Source organism: Gallus gallus, chromosome 1, assembly GCF_016699485.2.
Source record: "Gallus gallus isolate bGalGal1 chromosome 1, bGalGal1.mat.broiler.GRCg7b, whole genome shotgun sequence".
Lineage (NCBI taxonomy): Eukaryota > Metazoa > Chordata > Aves > Galliformes > Phasianidae > Gallus > Gallus gallus.
The window spans coordinates 45,508,421-45,529,762 of NC_052532.1; the positions used below are offsets into that span (position 1 = coordinate 45,508,421).

Here is a 21,342-nt window from a genome sequence, read left to right on the forward strand (position 1 = left end):
AACACTGAAATGAAAAGCTGTAAAGGTACTTCAAGGCTTCTCTGAGGGCTGAGGGAGTAAGAGAGAAGTGATTTAGCATGGTAATTACAGGTGCCGTGCTTCTGGCTGTACCAATCTCATAAGAAAGTTAAAGCCAAAGTTCTGATCTCCTGGTCACTTGATATTCAAAAGCACTGTTTGAAGGAAGTATTAGATTTGTTTTCTGGAATTAAACCCAGAATTATTTGGGTAATTCTGCTTGATCTGTAAGGAATATGCTTTTTTCATGTACATTTTTCCTTTCTCATTCGTTCTCCTGGACTACTGTGCATATCTGAGTGTCTTAACTGATCTTACTGTCACCTCATCCTGGCTCAGATGTGACAGTTGTCACTAGAACAAGGCAGGTACTGGCGGCAGATACTTAGCATTCTGTTGAGGCCATCCACAGAAATTGGAAAGGAGGGACAAGTCCTTGCCTTTGTCTGTGATTTCCACCTACATAACGCCAGCATGGGGTAGTTGGAAGGTATTACTGCTTAGTATTATCATCTTTCTGAGCTGCACAGAATTGGAAGGTGCCAGTATTGATGATAGTTTAGATACTGCTAAATTGCCATTTCAAGTTCGCCCTGCATAGAAGAGAAATATTTCTAAGAATTTTATTTTAGGTTCAAAATGAATGAACCTAAAATGTTCAATGTTCTATGCTACTTTTTTAATGCTAGACAGTGGATATCTTTAATTCTGCTATTTGAGCTTAGTAATAAGCTTAATAATAAGTCCTTACTAAGCTTATTAAGAGAATTCATTTGACTGACTTGCTTTCTGATGTTGTAAGAATAATGCTCCAGAAGCACTGGCAACATGACCTGACTTGTGTGTTGATGAAAGTTGTTTTACTTGTCAGTAACACTCCCAGTGGGAATGCAAACTGTGAGACACTGTTCCAAGGAACTGAATAATTGAATGTGTTACTGCACTCTACTGGGTCACAGCCCAAGACAGTGGGTTGTCTTGTTTTGTTTTCAAGCACTGACATGCCTGTTGAGCATTTATGCAAGTTCATATTTTTATTTATAATCTAAAACATGGCGAATAAACCAAACAATTATGTAACGCATTAGTCTGTTTTTTTTCAGTAGTTCTGCAGTCTAGTTTAGTCAGCTGGTAGCAGTTTAAAACTGTGTTTGGTGTAGATTTAAATGCTTTTGACAAAAACAGAGGAACTTCAGAAGGCCAAGTGGTTGAAAGCTCCCAGAGACATCATTTTAAATGGACAGCTCCTTTTGCACTTCACTGTACTAAGACGAGTGCTTCGGAACTAGGTATTTGTCTCCACCTCAAATGTCGGGCAGTGGCTTTGTTTATTTCATCTCAATTTTCCACAGATTGATATCAGATAATTTTGTTTTATTTGCACCACTTCACAGGAAACTCTGCCTTGGAAGATAATCTATTGCTGCAGTTTGTGACACCCTTTTCCTCCTCAGACGTATGGCAGTGCCCTTGAGTAGCCTCGAATTCTTTGCCCGTACAGCAAAAGTGATTCTTGCTTTTACCAGCATTACTGATGGGAATGATAGAAAATAGTAGGAGAACAGGCCTTCTTATTTTTTTGATAGCTTGACCTGTGTTGCACTTGAAATGATATTCTGTAATATACTTGAAATCCTCATCTGCATTTATTCTGTAGGCCAAATAGTGTGAATTGCAGGGGTAGCCCCTCTTAACAAGGCAATGGTGATAGCTGCGTTCTAGGAAGAGGCATCGTTACAAAAGCCATATTGTCAGTTTGTCTATCTACTAGTCTAATAATTCTTTTTGACGCAGGTCTGTAATTCTAACTGTATACTGAAAAGTGTATACACGAAAAACTTGAGTTAGCTTATCTAAATGGATGCAAAAGTGAGTTAATTCAAAAATTGTTCTGTGAATCATAAAGGCTGCAGAGGGACACTTTCTGGTGTTGTTCAAAGCCATTCTGCCCTGTACCAAACTTCTGTCACTGCCTTTCAAAGGACTTTCAAAGAGAGTTGTGGATGCCCCGTCCCTGGAGGTGTTCAAGGCCAGGTTGGATGAGGCCCTGGGCAACCTGGTCTAGCAAATGGGGAGGTTGATGGCCCTGCCCAGCAGGGGGGTTGGAGATTCATGATCCTTGAGGTCCCTTCCAACTCAGACCATTCTGTGATTCTGTGACTGTTAAATTGATTGGTCTGCCTGTTCTGCCTCCCATCATTGGCCTTATGTGAAAAAGAATCCCAGGCTAACCACAGCTCAGTACTTCTGTTGTTCAATTTTATTCTCTGTTTCCAGCCTTAGAGTTGGAAGCATGATGGAGAAGTTTGTGTTCCTCTTATAACACAGCTGCTTCAGGAGCATTTCTGTAGCTTGCATTGGAACAGGGTTGTACCTGGAATCCCGAAGTCAGAAGCTCAGTGTCAGTTCCTCTGGGCAAGTGACCTTTCAGCTGTACGCAGTAAATGTTGGTTTTTACACTTCTCTGTCTTAAAAAAGAGAGAGAAGACATGGAAGAAGCTGATTTAATGCAGATGCCATTTATAGACTAAGCTCTTATGATCTGTTTTTTATTGTTGATGTGAGGTTGTTTATTGGGTTTTTTGGGTTTTTTGTGGGGTTTTTTTTGTTTTTGTTTTTTTTTTTTGGAAACAGTATGGCACAAAATGTATGTTCTTCAAAATTGAAATTATTCTGGCCTACATTTCAGTTGATTGTACTGTATGTCAGCAGTTTGAAAATTAACATGTAGGGCCTCAGAATTCATGAAATAGTCATAAGTAAACACTTTGAAAAATACTTCCTGACAGCTCAGTCTGAGGAAAGTAGATATACAATGTCTGTCTAGAACTCTGCCTTTTTCAAGTCTGGAGAATGAAGCAGAATCATGCATCTATTTAATTATGATATTGTCATGTATTTTAGGAAGATGTGTGAGTAAAATGTGTGGTGACATAGAGCAGGTTCCCCTAACTAGTGTTGTTCAAAGTTACATTTACAGCTCAGATGGAGCTGTGCAGATTGCATGGGAGAAGCAACATGGGGAGAAGAGTACATGATAGCAAGTGCTGGTGTGACAGGGAGTTTCTGAGACACTTCCTGTTAGAATCGTGCATCCCTGCTTCTGTTCACTCATCTTTCAGAGTCTTGTCCTCCAAGGAGAGGTCGTTTCTCTCCCAGTCTTCTACTTTTCTTCAGTCTCTGTCAGCCATTTAATATTGCTGCTTTTTTTTATCCTTAAGAAGAGAGAAAATCTTTCATACTGAGTTGTTGCCAACCTGAGATCAAACAAATTCTAGCAGTATTTATTTTTAACAGTACAGCATAACAATTCATTACATTCAATAGGTGGGGTGAATGAAGCTTTATTTCACAGTCTTGTGTACAGGCAAACTGAGCGGAAGCAGATGTTCCCATACTCTGAAGTTAGGCCAAATAGAATAAGGGAAACTTCCTTGCAGGTACGTGTGTCTGAGTTAACAAGGAAAGAAATAAAGAAATTGTCTGTCTGTTATTTCTTGTGGGTTTTTTTTTCTTTTTTAATGGAAATAATTTCTGTTCCTTTCAGCAAAGCATCCTGTCAAAACTAGTTGAGTTCTTCAGAAGTTGGTTTCCCTTTCCACAGTATAAGAAAAACGATGACATACTTCACCGATTGGTAAGAGATTTTTTTTTTCCTCTTTATAATTTCCTTTCCTAATCCATAGGTCTTCCCCTCCTTTGTACCTTCTCTTCCAAGCACCATCTTTGGTTTCTGTTGTTTTCTTCTTCTAACAGTTTTACTTAATCTCTAGGTAGTATTGTTTCAGGTTTTCAGAGGTAGGATGCCAGGCAAGTTGGGCACACACACAATAAAGGAAAACTGTCAGTAGCCAGCTTGAATTTATTCAAAATATGGAAGAAATGGACAGAAATCAATTAAATTCTTGAAAGCTGAAAGGAATTAATTCACATTATAGCCACCCCATTCAGTGGAAGACACTGCAGGAACACTGAGAAAGTCCCTAAGTTGCAGTTGGTGACTTTCAGACACAGCTCAAGATGAAAGTCTGTAGAGCATCATTTGATACCACTTTGCTCTCTTACAGCTTCTCAGCTCAGGCATAGCAGCATGTTTGGGCAACTGCACCACTCTTGGTCCTGTCCTGGGCTATGCGCTCTTTCTGCTCTATTCTCCATAGTGCTTTTGCATTTGGGAAAAGCAAAGTAAAGTAATGCACCACTGTGAAAATGTTGTGTTACACTGTTCTGAAATCTAACAGAAGTTTGTTTTTTCTACTATGATATAAGACTGAATCACTGTAAGTAGCTTAGGAAAAAAAAGTGTTGAGCTATATGAGAAGTTAGAAGTTTCCATCTCTAAGAGTTCTTCTAAGTCTAATTGCTATCACTTCTCTCTCATCTCAAGAAGGCAAAATCTCTGCAACGTCTTGTTACTGATCAGTGGTTGTCTTTTTAATTCCCTTCCTCCTTGTTTCCCTTTGAATCAGAACTACTGTCTTCACAGCTGTTCTAACCTTAATTTCTTGAGATGGAAATGCAACCAAAGAATATGGAAAATATGTTTCTCCTGCTGCATGCTACTTTAGGCTAACAAAATGACACAGGATATGTTGGAGGAGGGCAGTTTCCTCTTGAACACAACCCTAAAACAATGTTTTCCAGTAAATGTAGAATGCAAGTTGTCTGGATTAATATCAATGTAAAGAATTTAACTAGCTAGTTTGTGAAAGCCTAGATTTTCATAAATAAGCTAATTTGCTCAGTGCAGACTAAAAAGCTTCTGTAATGTGAAATGTCAAACTTCTGTTATCTTCTGCTCTCCTTTCCTTCCTGTAATCTACCTAGATGCAAAGATGCCACACGTTCAGTTTTGGGTTCTTCTACAACATTCTCAATTGGAAGGGTTCTGTGTTGATGGTTTGGTCCAATATAGTGGCATAATTGTGGCATGTTTCTGGATACCGTTACTGTCTAGATCTGATCACAAAGTCAATGTGATATACCCTGCAAGGCTGAAGTAATAGATAGAAAATGAGTTTTTAAATTTAAGCATGTTTTAAAAAGTGAGGTAACCGTGCCTGGTATACCTGAAATATTTCTGTAATCTTCAAGGAGAGTTAGCTGTCTGTGAAGTGTAGGGTGTCTGGATGTTTTCCTTGTTATCATAACTTAATTTTAAGAGTTTACATGTTCTTTACTAACACTAGTTTTTTCTTCTGCTTATTTGTGGTAAGGATGTTGGATTTCGATTTGACACACTCCGTACCATCCTGCAACAGGAAGTTCTGCTGCAAGAGGATGTGGAACTGATTGAGTTCCTTGACCCGAGTATCCTGTCTGCAGGGCAGTGTAAGCAACAGGAAAATGGACAGCTTCCAACACTACGCTCCCTAGCAACTCCTAATATTTGGTATTGTACAGAGAATATCTGTTACAGTATTCACTGTTAAACAGCAACAAACAAATATTGTATGTTCTTTACATAAAATGCAGCAATATAGTAACCTTTTTTTTCTCAGATCTTTGAGTCTTTGGTCCACTACTACTCACATATGTGGATAAACGTGTTTTTGCCTCAGGCATTTTATTGAAAGAGTGAGTTTTAATCTGAGATTGATACATAAGCGTAAGTCTGTACTTGCAAACCCTAGCACATGCTATGAATAAAAACTTGACATTGATGAATTAATGAATTTCAAAAGCTGTATGGGGGTGATTTTGATAAATTAGGCATAGTTGTGTAGACTGAATTGGAAAGTGTCTTTTTCACTGTGGCCTTCGTAAAGTATGTTAATTGTAAGGGTGAGCAATTACTTTTTGTGGGTTTAGAATACTAGAAGAACAGACAAAAGAACATTTAAATACAATACACTGAAATTAGAAAGGCTGGTGAAATTCATCCTGGAATGCTGAAGGAGCTAGCTGCAACGCTGTCTAAACAAATACCACCTGTGTTTGAAAAACAGTAGGAGTGGTGGTTGGTCTGACAGGCTGACTTACTGAGAAATAGACAGGCATCGGTAGGTAAGAACATCTTGTAGCACAGGCCAGTGGTATGTTTTCTTACATATGTTAGGATAGTATATGGAGTTATTGTAAATTCTTAGCTAAAGATAAGATTATGACATATTATGTCATTATTGATATTCTTTGTCAAACAAGAACTTTTAAACCACCATGTCTGCAGTGTTTTGTTCCTGGTCCTAACACTATTCATTGTTTCTTTAATTGTTCAGATGATAAAGAACACTGACAAAATTTGTAAATATTGCTTATCTTACATATGACACCACTTTTTAAGTGTTTTGGTATATAGGAGTTCAAAAGTATCCTGAAAAGTTGCAGAAATATCTTGAAATCAGTAGAATAGTCAATAAAGACAAGTGTATAATACTTCCCTTGGGAAGGAAAAATCAGATTAACAGCACAAAGCTGAACAGTTGGGTAGACAGTACTACTTCAGAGAAGGATCTTCATGTTGTTGCAGAGCATAAATTGAAAAAGTCAGTAAATGGAAAATCTCATTTCACAATCCTTGTTATATGCAATACACAGGGGATTTAACATTTTCTCCCTGTTTCCCTGTATCTCAACTCTGATTTTTGATGCCATTTTTTGTGAGGTACAGGTAATTAAGAAAAAGGTAAGCACAGAACAAGAAAAATAGTGAGTCTAGAAAATGCAATCTTTTGGAAACATTTGAGGTAGGAAGGATTGTTTGGCCAGAATGGAGAAAACTTAGGTGGGATGAAACAGCCTTACGGGTAGTAGAAGGTAGTTAGGAGGTGATGTCAATCTGTGCAGAAAAGGAAAAGATATGAAGAAAAATAATTTGATTAATTTGCAAATGATTTAGACTGCATTTGGGGGAAATCTTTGGAACTCTAAGGATACTTAGCAGTAGGAATAACTACGTGGGTGCATTTTGGCATTGTCTTTATCATCTTGGGTCTTTTGGTTGTGATCTAGATAACCAGAAACTGGAAATCAAAAAACTGATCTCTTTGACCCCTTCTAGTCTTTCATTTTGGGGATTTTGGGGCAGATTTTTTTCTTCAAATATGCTAATGAAGTTACAGATGGTGGGCTCCTTCTTTATTTATGTATCTGTAATATTTTAACTCTGCACCTTTGCTGAAACCTATCGCTAGACCTAAAGAGTTAGCTTTTGTAAAGCTTATTGAAAAATGACTACAGAACTGTCCAGAAACTAGAAAATCCAGCACCATATCTTATTTTAGGGGGAAGAAAAATAATTTTATTTCAAAAACTCCAAAGATTGAAGTTTTTTATGTAGGTTGAAACCCATATCCCATCCATCTCTGTGAAGACTGCCACAATTTTACAAAATTGCAACTATAATACCAGATGTGAAACACTGTGTGTTTTTTAGGAGTTACTTATTGTTGTAGATTTTTTCTAGATGAAAATAACAGCCTTACGAGGTTTTGGAAATGTTCTTTAGAAATAACTGAGGTACTAATTACTCTGGGTTTGTTGTTTTTTTTTTTTTTAAGGATTTTCAGAGGCTGCCAAATCATCTAAAGTAATTATTCAATCCATGTCATAAGAACTTAAGTGCTCAAAACTAGTTGTATGTTGGTATCCAAGTTAAATGAGTCAAACTGCAAAAAAAAAAAGCTGGTGTTACATGAGGGTTTAGTTCCCAAAAAACCCATGCTCTTTCCTGCTGTACTTCTGAACCAGGAAATAGAGATATTCCTTCCCGTTCCTACCCACTCCAGCTCATAATGCTGAGTAGTCAGATTGAGGTTTGGCTTTGTGGGATTTTGCTTGGTTTGTTTTAAAGTCATATAAAATAAACTGGCCTTTTGAAGTGGTACATCTTTCTTCTACTTGTGCCGTTAAATAGCTGGATAAATGTTTCTTTAGAGTATACCTGAGGTGTAATATCATGTGTATGTACATTTAATCTGCAGCTTAGTGTTTTCTGGTGTTTATAGCTCACTTAAGAGTCTACATGTACTTCCCACTTGTTTGACCTCAGGAGTCTGTGGTTGAAACTACTTTCTCTATTTGCAGGGATATCTCACTGTTGCTTGCCTTTGTAAGTGCCCTGCTTATGCTTCCTTCATGGTGCAAGGAGTCATCGTGGCTACCGTGGGGACTAGTTCTGCTTGGGTATGCAGTTTTTCGAGTGTGGGCCACATGGAGGACAGCCAAGCTACAAATGTCCCTGCAAAAATACTGTACCCAGCTGGAAGAAACGGTAGCAAATAGTCGAGCTTTTACTAATCTTGTGAGGAAAGCTCTACGGCTCATTCAAGAGACTGAAGTAATTTCCAGAGGATTTACCCTGTGAGTCTACGTTTCACTTTAATGCACAGATCCATTTAAGCCAGATGTGTCTGACATAGTCTTGTTGCACTGTCTTCCATAACAAGTGAAACTGCTGAAAACCGTACTACTAGAAGTTTTTCATTTAGGTAAAATAGTATAATTATCATAGCTGTGTTCACCAACATGCAAGTATGAATCCTAATAAGACACTGTTAAAACTGTGCATCCCGAAAGAGCATTAAGTCTCGGAAATCTTTACTGGACACCTATGCTTTTGAAAATCTCCTCTAGTCTTAGCAGTGAAATACCTAAAGAAAAGGACTTAAAACCAATCTAGTTACCATTTTGGGGGGGGGGGGGGATTTAGGTTGTTTGCTTCACAGTTTTTTGAACCTCATATTACCAAGTCCATGTAATCAAACTGATCTGCAAGTAATCATTCATATTTTAGAAAACAAAATTACTTCAAAATTAGCAAATAATAGTCTGAAGTAATGAGAACATAGCAATTAACAAGGCCTATTCAGAGGTCATTTTCAACCTCAAAAAAATTACAATCCCTTTTTCTTTTCTTGCATACAATTGTTAAGATGTTTAGAATTTTAAGTTATTTACTCCTGGATTTGCCTCTTGTCCACTTAAGGAATTAAACTTTTCCTAGCTATCTCAGCTCTCTGGGTAATATTTAACTCCTTGGATAACTTTACGCCTACTATGTTGAAGGACATTAGAACTTGTTCAGTGTGTGCAGTGATCCCAATACCCACTCTCATTGCCACATGCATCCTTTTCCCTTATAGCAACCTATTTCTAGATATGTACCTGGGTCAGTTAGACTTGAAGTTAAAGAAGATGGGAAATGCCAGCAACTAAATGCTGTTGACTTCTTTCTAACACCAATAAGTTCCCCTATGTGCACCAAGAAATGGTTAATGCCAGACCAACTACTCAACTTGCAGGCACATGTTGTTATGTGCAAGCTTTAAACTGTGGAGTTTGCATTTTGAATTAATTTTTGAGTTTGAGATACCTTCAGTATACTTAGCTGAGTGCTTTATTCTCCCGTAGGAATGCATAAGCATGTCTTCAGTCTGCCTAGCTCTGTTTTTTGCTTGTTTTGTTTTCTGAAGAAGCGTATAGTTAAGCAATAGACAGCCTTATCTTTGCAGATGAGTTCTTAAAAGAAATTATTATTAGGGCTTGTCCAAATAACATATGAGAAAAACATTTGGATTTTTTCCTAAGTTTAAGCAAATGAACTTGTGGTCAGTGTTAAAAATGGCTGGTTTCTTGTTCTTTTACTACATATCTTAGATAACAGATTAACAAAAAACAGACTGATCTTTAAGCTAGTGCTTGATCTCATAGCCCCTTTGCTTAAAATTCTGGCAAGCTTTTCAAAAGACTTTGTAGTATGGATGGAGTGGGAGAATGCTAGGTCAGCATTCTCAGCAGAATAATTACTCAGTATGAAGAGGTCGGTGTCATACAGGTTTTGGCTTGGTTTAGTCTGGAGGAAGTTTGAACTGAAGTGTCCCTTCCAGCACCCACATATATAAGAACTGCTGCTGCACAGAGCACGGTGAACTTCTTTGCTTGATGCAGTGCTTTATGTGTGATCCAAAAAACTAGCTACCCCTTCTCTTGGTCAATTTTGCTACAACGAATCTTAGATGAACTACATTTGATATGTTCTCCAGTAGTAACTTTGTCAAAGTCTTAATGCTTGTTCAGGGGAAGTCTTGAGGCAGTAGGAATGGTTGCACCTGGAAAGTTAATGAGTATCTTCTTGTATTGTTTTATATCTTTCAAGGAATGGGATTTTAACTGGTAGCATAGCATCCTGTTGCGTGATACATGTGCTGCTCTTTGAATGTGCTGCTATCCTAGCATAGTCTGGGCTGTGCATTAATTTTGTTATGAATGAAAGATAATGAAGCTGACAAATAATGTTGACTCCAGATTTTGACAAACTGTCTTAGCTTAACTCTGCAAGCCCAGGTCCTGGTGTTCTACAGCTATTTTTTTTGTCTGTATTGCACCATCCATTGCTATGTTCTCATAGGCTTATTTACATAAACTTTGTGGCTTTGCTTTATTCTACTCTCTTTGCCCCCTTGTTAATTGATATTTGGCCGTTTCTGCAAGTGTTAAATTATTCTTGATGAGATTTGGGTCAGTTCACCATTGGTTCACTGGTTTACTACTGCATAGCAGTGACTGCTATGTGTTCAATTGATTCAAATGTTGTTTTGCCTTTGTTCCCATCCCACCTAAAAAAAAAAAAAAAAAAAAAAAAAAAAAACCAAACAACAGTAGCCACTTAAGAAGAAAAAAAGAAAACAAAACTGAATAATGAGGGACCCTGTCGTGTCTTTCTTATATAATCTGCTCTTCAAAGACCATTGGATATTCTGATCTCAGAATGGCCTTCAGAAGAGTTTAATACCTCTATTAGCTTTTAAGCCTGCATGGTAAAAAGCTCTGTGATGCAGAGATGCTCAGGGTCTTGCCAATGTAATTTGGATTTCAGAAGTTATGTAGCCAGTGTAGGAAAGGGCTCTGCTCAGGCAGAACAGCAGTATTTCTGTCTCTGTTGCAATTAGACAAATGAATCTTGATCACGAGTTGCAGCCTGGATTTTTCCCTGGCTAATGAAACTATGTTCATTATTAAATTATAAAATGAAAACTGTAGGGATATGCAATGGAAGACTGCAGCAATAAAAAGCAAGTCATTATTGTCTTGTCTGTCACTGATACAATTAACTTTATTCCAAAGTACTACCTTTATATATTTTCAACTAGAATCAAACTCTATGAGTGTATGTTGTTGTGTATAGCATCTCTGTAGAACTTGCTTTTGTGTTAGAGTACAGTAAAAGTTTTTTATTCAAGTGTATATGCAGGTTTGTTAAAAGAAAGATTCTACTTAAAACTTGATTTGTGAAACTAATGGAGAAATAAGTAATAGTTGTTTCCAAGGAAAGTGGATATGGAGCAGCAGAGAAGAGGAAATCACTTTTAACCTTTTTAAAAATTTTTGCTATTTGTGGCTGATATCCAAAGCTGATAAGTTCAATTAAAGTATGTGGAAGATAAATGAAAACCTAGGAAGCTGGGGATGTGACATGTCTGTCACATGGAAATTTGTAGCAAGTTATATTAACATTACTGGAATAAAGAATTATTCTATTAAAAAAAACCAAACAAACACTGGAACAAGCCTCCCAAGAAGCAATACAAATTGTTTTGTTGAATACTGGCAGTACACGCAGTACATGAGTTGTGCTATACTTGTGCTGTGCAGGAGATGAAAATGCTTGCACTGCTGTAACGAAACATAAATTTCTTTCTCTTTTTTACTAGAGAACAGTTTTTACTAGTAGAATAGCTTTACTCTTCTCTTTGGTCCTGCTTCTGACAGTTCACCCAGAGCTTGAGTCTACAAAGCCACATAGGAGTTTATCCTTGAACTTTTCTATTTGTTATCTTCACAAGTTAGGAGAACATTAGAGATTGGCATGTCCTGAGTTACAGATACAAGATGAACTCATCACTTTGCCCTGAGTAAGGTGACAGCAGAAGCAGGCTTCCAATCCCCTAACAGTTTGTCAGTCTTGATGACCACGCCACATCCATTCCCAATCTGGTTCTAGTAAACGCAATGCCAGAGAGGATGAACTGTCCACCTAGGCCATTTTCAGTGTTGTAGCCATAGGTTTGGCATCACACTGTGTGTCTTAAGACTACAGATATATTTAACATTTACTCAGTTCATAATTCAATTTATTTCCAGATTAGGCAATTTCTTCCTGTTCTAAAGACATTTTGAAGTATAGTCTAATAAGCAAATGGTGTATTTTAAATTGTATATTCATCTGAACATATGGATACCTAAATGTATTTTCCAATATGCTTTATAGAGTTGCATACATTTCATGTTACCTGTCTGACTTCCACAAAACACTGCTGTCATTCATTGCATGATTGATAAAAGCTATTTCACAACTTAAGTAACATTTCTGTTGACCTAGAGAGTAATTTTGCAGGGAGTTTGATCCAAAATAGTGTTTTGCATGAAAAACAATAAAAAGTAGCACATTTTTCTATAAGAAGTATTTAAAGAGCAAATTTGCATGCAATGAGGTAAATGTTAAAAATCTGCAAACTTACAATGGGCTTATGATAGTTTTATAGCAGATAATGTTGTGGCCTGCCTACATTTGCTATGTTCTTTTAGAACACTTTGGAGAAGACAAATGTCCTCAGGAATTTTACTATGGCTCAGGTGAGACTGGCATCAGGCTGCCTACAGAGGAATCCTAGCTGCTTAACTAAATGTTTGAATAATTCACTGATGTGATGAATTTCTTTTGTGTGTGTGTGTGTGATAGTTACTGAGCAATTTGGAAAAAAACTTTTAAGTGATAGAAAAAGAAAACTGATGTACTATCTTTTAAAAATACTTTAGGACATCTGTACAGTTGTATCACATTTTACTTTTCAAGTTTGCTTGACAGGGTCAGTGCCGCTTGCCCACTTAATAAAGCTGGACAGCATCCTAGTCAGCATCTTATTGGTCTCCGGAAAGCCGTCTATCGATCTGTCAGAGCCAACTTCCGAGCTTCAAGACTGGCTACTCTGTACATGCTGAAAAAATATCCTTCTTGTAAGACCCCATCCGTTCAGATATTCTATCGCTATGGTTTTTTACCTGCATTCATGCCGATGTTTAGAGTTGGCATGACTAGAAACATGCAATATCTAATTATGTATCTGAACAAAAACTAAAGAAAATGTAGCATAGTAAATTTTGTCTTATGCTTGATTTGGAACAGTCATGTTTCTTTTTTTGCACTTTGCAGTGTGAGGTAAGATCCTGTGTATTGAAAACATTGCCCCAGTTATTGATGGCCATGCCTTTGATGTAGGTACTGTTTTTATGGTTACTCCTAAGTCATCATTTTTCCTCACGCAAAAATAACCTTTCCTCAGAACAATATGCCCTTTCACTCCTTGTCTCCATGTTCAAAGGTAAGTTGGTTTCCTGTTTCAGGCAAGCTGGGTGAAACTATTATTACATTAATAAGCCAGAAGACGCATTTTAGAGTGAGAGTTTTCTATTCCAAATTAAACTATGACACTTACTTCACAAAATCAAATCTGAATCATCATCTGTATTTCCTCAGCAGTTCAAGATTTTTGTTGTACAGTGTAGGAAATAGCAATGCTTTCAGACTGTATTGAAGCAGACCATCAAAAAACAGATGTGTTTCTGATCTGAAAAACATTTGTGTCTGTCTTTGAAAGATTTTTAAGATGGAAGTTCGATTATACCAAATTATCACGCAGATATCTTAGTATTAATGCCAGCTGAAAGAAACGGTCAAAAATAGATTGGAACTGTATGTGTATAAATTCTTGACAAACAAAAAGAGAAGCATTATATAGAAGCATTCCAAATGTAGAATGTAGTGGAATGTAGTAGAACAGGTGTTTTGGTTTTTGTTTCTTTTGGTTTTTTGTTGTTTGGTTGATTTTTGGTTGTTTTTTGTTTGTTTGTTTGTTTGTTTGTTTTTGGTTTTGTTTTGTTTTGTTTTTTTGCTTTTCTTTTGCTTGAAATATCTTCCAGTAGAAATTCAAGATGTGAAATGCATCTTAGTCTACAAGACGATAGCGTTTGAATCTTCGCTGCTAATATGCTAAGGATCAAAGCTTAGTGATGGTAATGGTAATGTGTATCTCAAATGAGTAAGAGGGAGATCTGACTAATGAAGCTGTTACTGAGAATTAAAAATCTTCATTCACAGTTTTACTGTTTAAAAACAAATATGCAATACAAATGGCACAAACCTGACACGTTATCATTACTCACTTCAGTAAGACGAGAAGTTTGCCACTGTTTGCTCGTGGATGGTATGCCACCTTCTAGCTCCCTTCAGTGAATTGAATAAATTAATATCTTTCTAACTAAAATCTGTTCCCATGTAAAATAGAAAAAGTATACTATTATACTTTAGCTTAAATTAAGTGTTTTAGTTAAACTCAGTGGACCAATAATATTTCATGAGGTGGATTCTCTATGTTTCATGTGAAGTGACAGTTATTTACTTGCAGAAACTATTTAGCATTTTCTCATGTCATCCTTACTCTGATTTGTTCATATCAAGAAGAGTGCATAGTTCAAAGTCTTAGAAGAAAAAACCATAGAGAAGAAAAGAGCATTTCTCCTTAAGTCTGGAAAACGAGGGTCTTAGCTTAAGCTAGATGTTGGGTTGGGTGTTTACAGGATATAATGCAGACCTGTCGCTACTAGTGTAGGAAACCTCGGCACTACACTCCACTGAGTTGTGTAATAATTTAGAGGTGATCAGGCACTGGCACAGGCTCCCCAGAGCACCAGGCTCCCCAGGGCACCAAGCTGCCAGAGTTCAAGAAGCATTTGGACAGTGCTCTCAGTCATAGGTTTAATTTTTGGGTGGCTCTGTGTGGAGGCAGGAGTTGGACTTGATGATCCTTGCGGGTCCCTTTCCACTTGGGATATTCTGATTATTATATTTTTAAATTTAATGTTCTTTCATTATGATGAAGTGGATGATAAAATACATCCTACGTATTTAAGATGTGTTCAATTCAGGGAGGTTTGCTCTTATTACATCTAGTTAAATTTTGTTCCTTCTCCTTTGAAAAAGAAGTTTAGTTAATCATGAAATGTTAGAAAAAACACTTTTTCACTTAGGAAAGACAGCTAATACAAGAAAAACCTTAAGCTAAAAGTAAATAAATAAGTAGATGTACTCTCTTTGTGTTGTAAAAGCCTAAATCAGAAGTCTGCTTCTGGAAGGTCTAAGTAAAGATGCTTAAGAATTTTTCAATTAGATTTTTTTGTTGTTGACCAGCCAGTTCATCACATGCTTTGCTCGTCCCTTCCAGCAGGTTCCAGAACTTTAGGAGACAACAGAGCATCTTGGATTTATTAGGGATGCCATGAGGCCTTCTTGTTAGGTCTTTAATGGGAATGTACTTCTGAAGAGCAAAGTACTACTGTTAAATTGTTATGTATGTGGGTGCATTAGTACTTTTGCTTCTTTGTAAGTGTCATCAGCCTCCAGGCGAAGGTTAGATATTCACTGTACATATATTTTATTCTGGATTTAGCTGTTTATTATTTAGTATCTTTGCCTTCTCTTGCTCTAAGCTAATAAGGAATGTAAGTTAAACATGAGAAAAGTATTTTTGCAAAGACAGGAGCGTTTAAATAAGGTACGTTTATTTACTGTACTTGCATCTTTTTAGTTAATCTCACAGTGTGAAGAAAAAGACTTAGGTTTTAGATCAAAGTGCACTGAGGAAATGTCATTATATTTTTAACAACATTTATTGGAAGTAAGAGGGTATGGCAGGAGACAGTGTGGGAGTCTAATGGGAATCCCTAGCTGAGACTCACTGTGCATAAGTGGCTCATTTGGTCAAACCATCTATTTGAGAGATTCCCTGTAATTTTTTTAAACGACTTAAAAATTCACATGTTCAAACTGCTTTCTAAGCTGTTCGTGCTGTTGCAGAACAAGATTAACACAGAACGTGGTTAGTCTCTAAGATAATTGGTCCTGAAGGTTTTGACCTGATTTTTCAGTCCTTGGTGGAGTTAATGTCCCTGTGCTCCATCTGCTGGACGCACTTTCAGGTTAATTTAGACTGGCTGACCCTGCTGACACTGTTTATGTGAAGCAGCAGATGCTGTGTTCCTGAGTCGTTTGCATTGCAGATTTTCATCTGCATTCATGCTTCTGGAGAGCACTTCACAGGCATCTTTCTTCCTGGACTTTGAGGGGAAATTAGTGGGAAATGTGTTTGTTCAGGGCCTGAACACTTAGTATTGATGTTTGCTGAGCCACAAAAATTTCCCTTTATGCACTGTGCTCCTATGCAAGTGGTCAACAGTTTCTTCAGCACTATTGCAAGTACAATCCTAAGAGAATTTAGCAGGTGGAGAATTTGGGAGTGAGAGTGAGTAGAACTTGTGGCTTCCCCAGAAAACGTATTGGTTGGATAAGAGAGAAGTACTTCTAATGGCTTTTTTGTGACCCAAGAGATGAGAATATTCAGTTTGTAAATCAAAGTGTAAATCTTCTCTCTGATCTCTGTTAAGGCTGACACGAGCTCTTTATTGGGAATTTGTCGATTAAGGATAATTTCCTCACTTAAAAGGAATGCTGAGGTTTTGCATCAGTCTGATTGCATTTGTTTCTTTTTAGAATCATAATCATGGAATCATAGAATGGCCTGGGTTGAAAAGGACCACAGTGATCATCCAGTTTCAACCCCCCTGCTATGTGCAGGGTCGCCAACCAGCAGACCAGGCTGCCCAGAGCCACATCCAGCCTGGCCTTGAATGCCTCCAGGGATGAGGTGGTTACATTTAGGCATAGAAGTTTATTCAGTGTTCTATCTCTTATCCTTCTCTGAGGATGAAGAGAGACGGGAAGTTCAGTTAAATAGGATTTAGATTCAATTAAACAAGGATTGTGTGTCATTTTATTAGGTGTTCTTTTTGCCTTATGTGTTTAATGCAAAAGTTGCTTTGTTAGCCACCTTAACTCTGGCTAAACCTACCCTCTGAACTCTGAGAGTGACAACGTGACCAGCTACATCTGTGTAGTCCCTTTTAAGGACCTGGGTCTGGGACTGAGTGAAGAGCAGGTATCTGAAGAGGAGGCACACAATCTCACGGATGGCTTCAGCTTGCCTGCACTCAAGGTAATCGCTCCTAGAAAGATGCACATCCATGCAGGCTCTGCATGAGAATCTGTTTCAGTTGTTGTGGTGCATACAGCCAATTGTCTTCTCTAAACAAAGAAAACTGCTCATTTCATTTGAAGTGGAAGATCCTAAGAAGTTAAGTTGTGGGTTTGCTTCTTCCCAGTTTGCCTAACTTCTTTTATACCATATAAAACGTTGTGATTCGTGTCTTGCAGCTCTTTAATGGCATTCATGAAATTTCTCACTTCGGCTCAAGAAAGGAGTTAAGTCAGCTTTCTCCAGAAGTAGAATGTTTTTTGTTGAAGTAGAGTGCAATTAGGCTCCTGTTTCAAGATTGGTTGTGGGCCAGTGCAGTAATTATTAAGTGGATGGTAGAAATTATAGCATAATGTTATAAAGGAAAAAATGTCTTTGCTGCCACTGGAATTTTGGCAGCTCTTTTTAGGCTGTAGGGTATTTGAAGATTATAGCAAATAATGAGACCGCCTAATGAAAATATGAAAATTTAGGTCTCTGACAAGCTTTTGAACATAATTGCGTATATAATGTACTTCATTGGAGAATTAATGGTCATCTCAGGTTCACTAGATCTGAACCCACATGGTCAGAGATATCCTTCAAAAATACTCAGTGGATTTTCTTATTTTTTCATGGTTTCTATGGTAGGATGAGGAATATTTTTGCATTCTGTATCTGCACTTTTATTTTGGAGGCTGGCTGTGTTTCAGGTGCACGGAGCTAACCTTACTCTGTCTTGCAGGTTCTCTTTCAGCTCTGGGTAGGACAGAGTTCAGAGTTCTTCAGGAGACTGGTACTGCTCCTTTCCCCAGCCAATGCTTCCCCCAAGCCCTTGATCTCCCCTGAACGGTTGCCTCATCATATCTTGTCTGATGTGACTCAAGGCCTACCTCATACACATGCTGCCTGCTTAGAGGAGCTCAAGAGAAGCTATGAGTTTTATCGGTACTTTGAAACTCAGCATCAGTCAGGTTTTGAACGACCAACCAGAACAAAACAGAAGTCAAGAGAGTTGAACAGCCTTCAAACAGCAGTACGCAGTTTGCAGCTTCATCTGAAGGCACTGCTGAATGAGTAAGTTTACACATGAATTAAGAGACTGTGCCTGTGGGAAGAAGGCTTCAGACTCGAGTTCTTTGGGTTGTCAGTTTATATCCCAGATTAGAAACAAAAAAGGCAGATACTTACAGTCACTGCAAGTACATCATGCCTGTTCTGTTCCTAATTGAGTTTACTGAAGGTGTCTGTTTCCAAGGTAACAGGTCTACTTTAAAGTAAGGTAGTAAACATGTTTTTTGACAGTATAATTATCTAAAGAATGCTTCAAAGATTCTATTTCACTACTTACATTCTCATACTCTTCCCCTTGCTGTGTCTGAACTCTCAGCTGTCGTCTAAGTATATCTTCATAAAGAGTGAGGTCAAAGAGTCTTGGTTCAATGGGGAGTCCAGTGTTGTTCCCTGATTATTCTTTCAATATCTAGTGAAAATTCAAAGCTAAGCAGTACTTTAATTTCTATCTTTGCTTTTGTCTGACCCTTCAAAAAAAATCTGAAAATGTACTTACCTTCCCTTGACTTCTTAACATGGCAAATGCTCTACTAGAAAGTTCAGCTCATAGTAACTATCTAGAAGATACTTTAAAAATTTCATCACTGGCTGGTGAAATAACTGAAACTAACTATTCCTTTAATCTCACATGTAAGAATTACTGTAATGAGTGAACGGTGTGTCTCAGTGTGGATAATTGGGTCTTATTTTTCAAAATTTGTGGCATTATTGAGGAGATGGCCAAACTAGGTCTTTAGAAGCTAAAGAGAATAACAGGATAGTAAATACCTGAAGAGACTGTGAAGTGAAATATTTATTTGTATTTATTTTTGTTCATTTTATTAGGGTAATAATTCTTGAGGATGAACTTGAAAAACTTGTTAGCACTAAGGAGACACCTGAATTAACAACAGAAGCCCACCAGGTTCTGGAACAAAAACTAAAGTTTATTCAGCCTCATATGCAGGCAAGCAACAGCTGCTGGGAGGAAGCCATTTCTCAGGTGGAGAAAATGGGTGGAAGAAACCCAAATAAAAAAGGTAAATATGTGAGGTTAATTTAGCAACTAAAGGGATACACTTTAGGGTTGGAATGGTCAAATGGATCAAAAGCTGCATTCAGCCTGTATTTTCTGAATTTTAGCTAAAGAGATTTAAAACCCTTACTCTTTGAAAAGCTATCTGTTTGTCAGACTTCTTCATTGAGATGGCCTTCAAGCTTTTGTTTCAGTAAAAAAAAAAATATTAAAAGAACCATGCTAACTCAGTCTATTAGGCATGTGGTTTTGGATGGTACATTTCCAAGTGTAGCCCAAGAGTGGGTTGTTCCCTCTAATTGATGAGCAGCATGTGAAGGGGTGGGATTTTGGTGAAGTATCTTTGAGATTTTCTTTTATCTATTGCATAAATATTAGATAGGTAATTGAAATGACAATTACCTTGTCATGAAACTTTCTTGATAATGAAATTTCCTGAAACATATTAAACTGATGTATTCAGTTTATAAGACCTGCTCTCTCAGATACAGTGAGCTAATCTTCTATGTGCTTAAAAGTGACGTGAACAGCACATGCCAAAGTTTTGCCTTAGTGAGCTCTACTGTCCATGCTGTTGTCTTTGTGAATCACATTTAGCTTAAGTAATTGAAGTGAGCTTAAACTCTCTTGACATGGAGTTGAACATAAAATTTCTGATCTTGTTTCCAGGAGCTTTTTCACTCACCTGGGAAGGTACAGCCCAGCATCTGAATTATGCTGGTAGTAATGGAGATTATATTAGGAAAATTATGATCTGGGGTATATATCAGCAAGTTACCTACAGAAATCCAAATCTGTAGTGAGCTAGGCTCTTAATTATGTATGGGTGGGGTATCCAGTAGGTGGGTGAATACTGCTTCGTCCAAGAGATGTCCAGGCTGACGTTGTTCATGTTCACATCAGAATTGGGAGCACTGGTGACTCGCATGTCTACAGGCTCCACGCAGGTACAGGCATGGCATAACAAACTTGCTGTTATTAATAAATATTATGAGGCAAAACCGTTAAAGAGCCTTCACTTCCAGTTTTGTCCAGTGACTTGCCTGGTGGAAATGTGTGTGGTTTGAATCTCTATTTTGCAGCAAGTTTTCTGAATCACTCCCTAGAAACTACTTTTAAATTCTGTTTAAATTATGTTATTTTTATCTGGCTACATTTGACTTTCCTAATGTACTTCTGTGCAGTTTAGCTCCTGTGAGTTGAACTTTTCAAGCTGTGCATGAAATCAAGTCTCATTACAGAATCACAGAATCGCAGAGGTTTCAAGGGACCTCAGGAGATCACTGAGTCTAACCCCTCTGCTAACTTGTAACCTCTTTGTATGCATCGTAACAGCTCTTCTGTCAGTCATGATTATGTGAATTACTTCATTGAATTATATGTAGGGGTTTTTTCAATACTTCCTGAAAGCTCTTTGAAAGAAGATACCTTCCTGTTGAAATAATATAACAGCTAAGCACATATTTATTTTGCCTTTATTCACCATTATGTAAAATCAAATGAATTTTTTTTACAAAAGCTGTAGTTAAAAGCCTAACAGTACAACTTTGTGTCAAAGTGGATGAACAGTGCTTTTGGTGTAGCAGATGTTTAGTTCAACTAACCAAAGCAAAGCTGTGGGAATATCACATCAATTATGAGCAGTGATGAAGAGGGAGCTGTTGTTAATGGCTTAGGCCCAGTTTTGAGAGGAAATATCTCGTAACTTAAAAGCTGTATATATTAAATATTTTTAACAATAACTTTCAATTGTGCTTGGTATTACAAAGTCATTCCTTTTCACTTCATCTGTAAATGCAAAGTGTATCCAGTGTTTAAATTTACTTTTTCTTGATTTTGATACTTGCCAGAATGCTTTTGCTGAATTATTCACTGGAAGCATCCAGCCACTAGAGGACTGCTTTGAACTGTGGTCTGTCCTACTTGTGGCATCCTCAGTAGCTACATAGCACGTATTTTTCAAAGCAGTTTTCATAGAATCATGGAATGGTTTTGATTGGAAGGGACCCTTAAGAACATCTAGTTCCAACCCCCCTGCTATAGGCAGGGACACATCCCTCTAGACCAGGTTGCTCAAAGCCCCATCCAGCCTGGCCTTGAACACTTCCAGGGAGGGGGGCATCCTCAGTCTCTCTGGGCAACCTGTTCCAGTGTCTCACCACCCTCTTCCAG

The 21,342-nt window shown here is 37.6% G+C and overlaps 1 protein-coding gene across 15 annotated transcripts in view; it reads left to right on the forward strand.

The window, feature by feature from the left end:
* The window catches only part of VEZT (vezatin, adherens junctions transmembrane protein), a 73,587-nt gene that overhangs the window by 17,560 nt on the left and 34,685 nt on the right, over positions 1-21,342 (forward strand). For 9 of the 15 annotated variants that reach the window (XM_040671947.2, XM_015283996.4, XM_040671955.2 and 6 more), the window contains exons 3-9: positions 3,566-3,655; positions 5,235-5,410; positions 8,044-8,319; positions 12,812-12,961; positions 16,916-17,063; positions 17,827-18,158; positions 18,981-19,174. In XM_040671947.2, the coding sequence (XP_040527881.1) occupies positions 3,566-3,655; positions 5,235-5,410; positions 8,044-8,319; positions 12,812-12,961; positions 16,916-17,063; positions 17,827-18,158; positions 18,981-19,174 (1,366 nt within the window). Of the gene's footprint in view, positions 1-3,565; positions 3,656-5,234; positions 5,411-8,043; positions 8,320-12,811; positions 12,962-16,915; positions 17,064-17,826; positions 18,159-18,980; positions 19,175-21,342 lie in introns of those variants that run through there. The other 6 variants (XM_416152.8, XM_046909021.1, XM_046909020.1 and 3 more) reach the window with 2 other exon arrangements.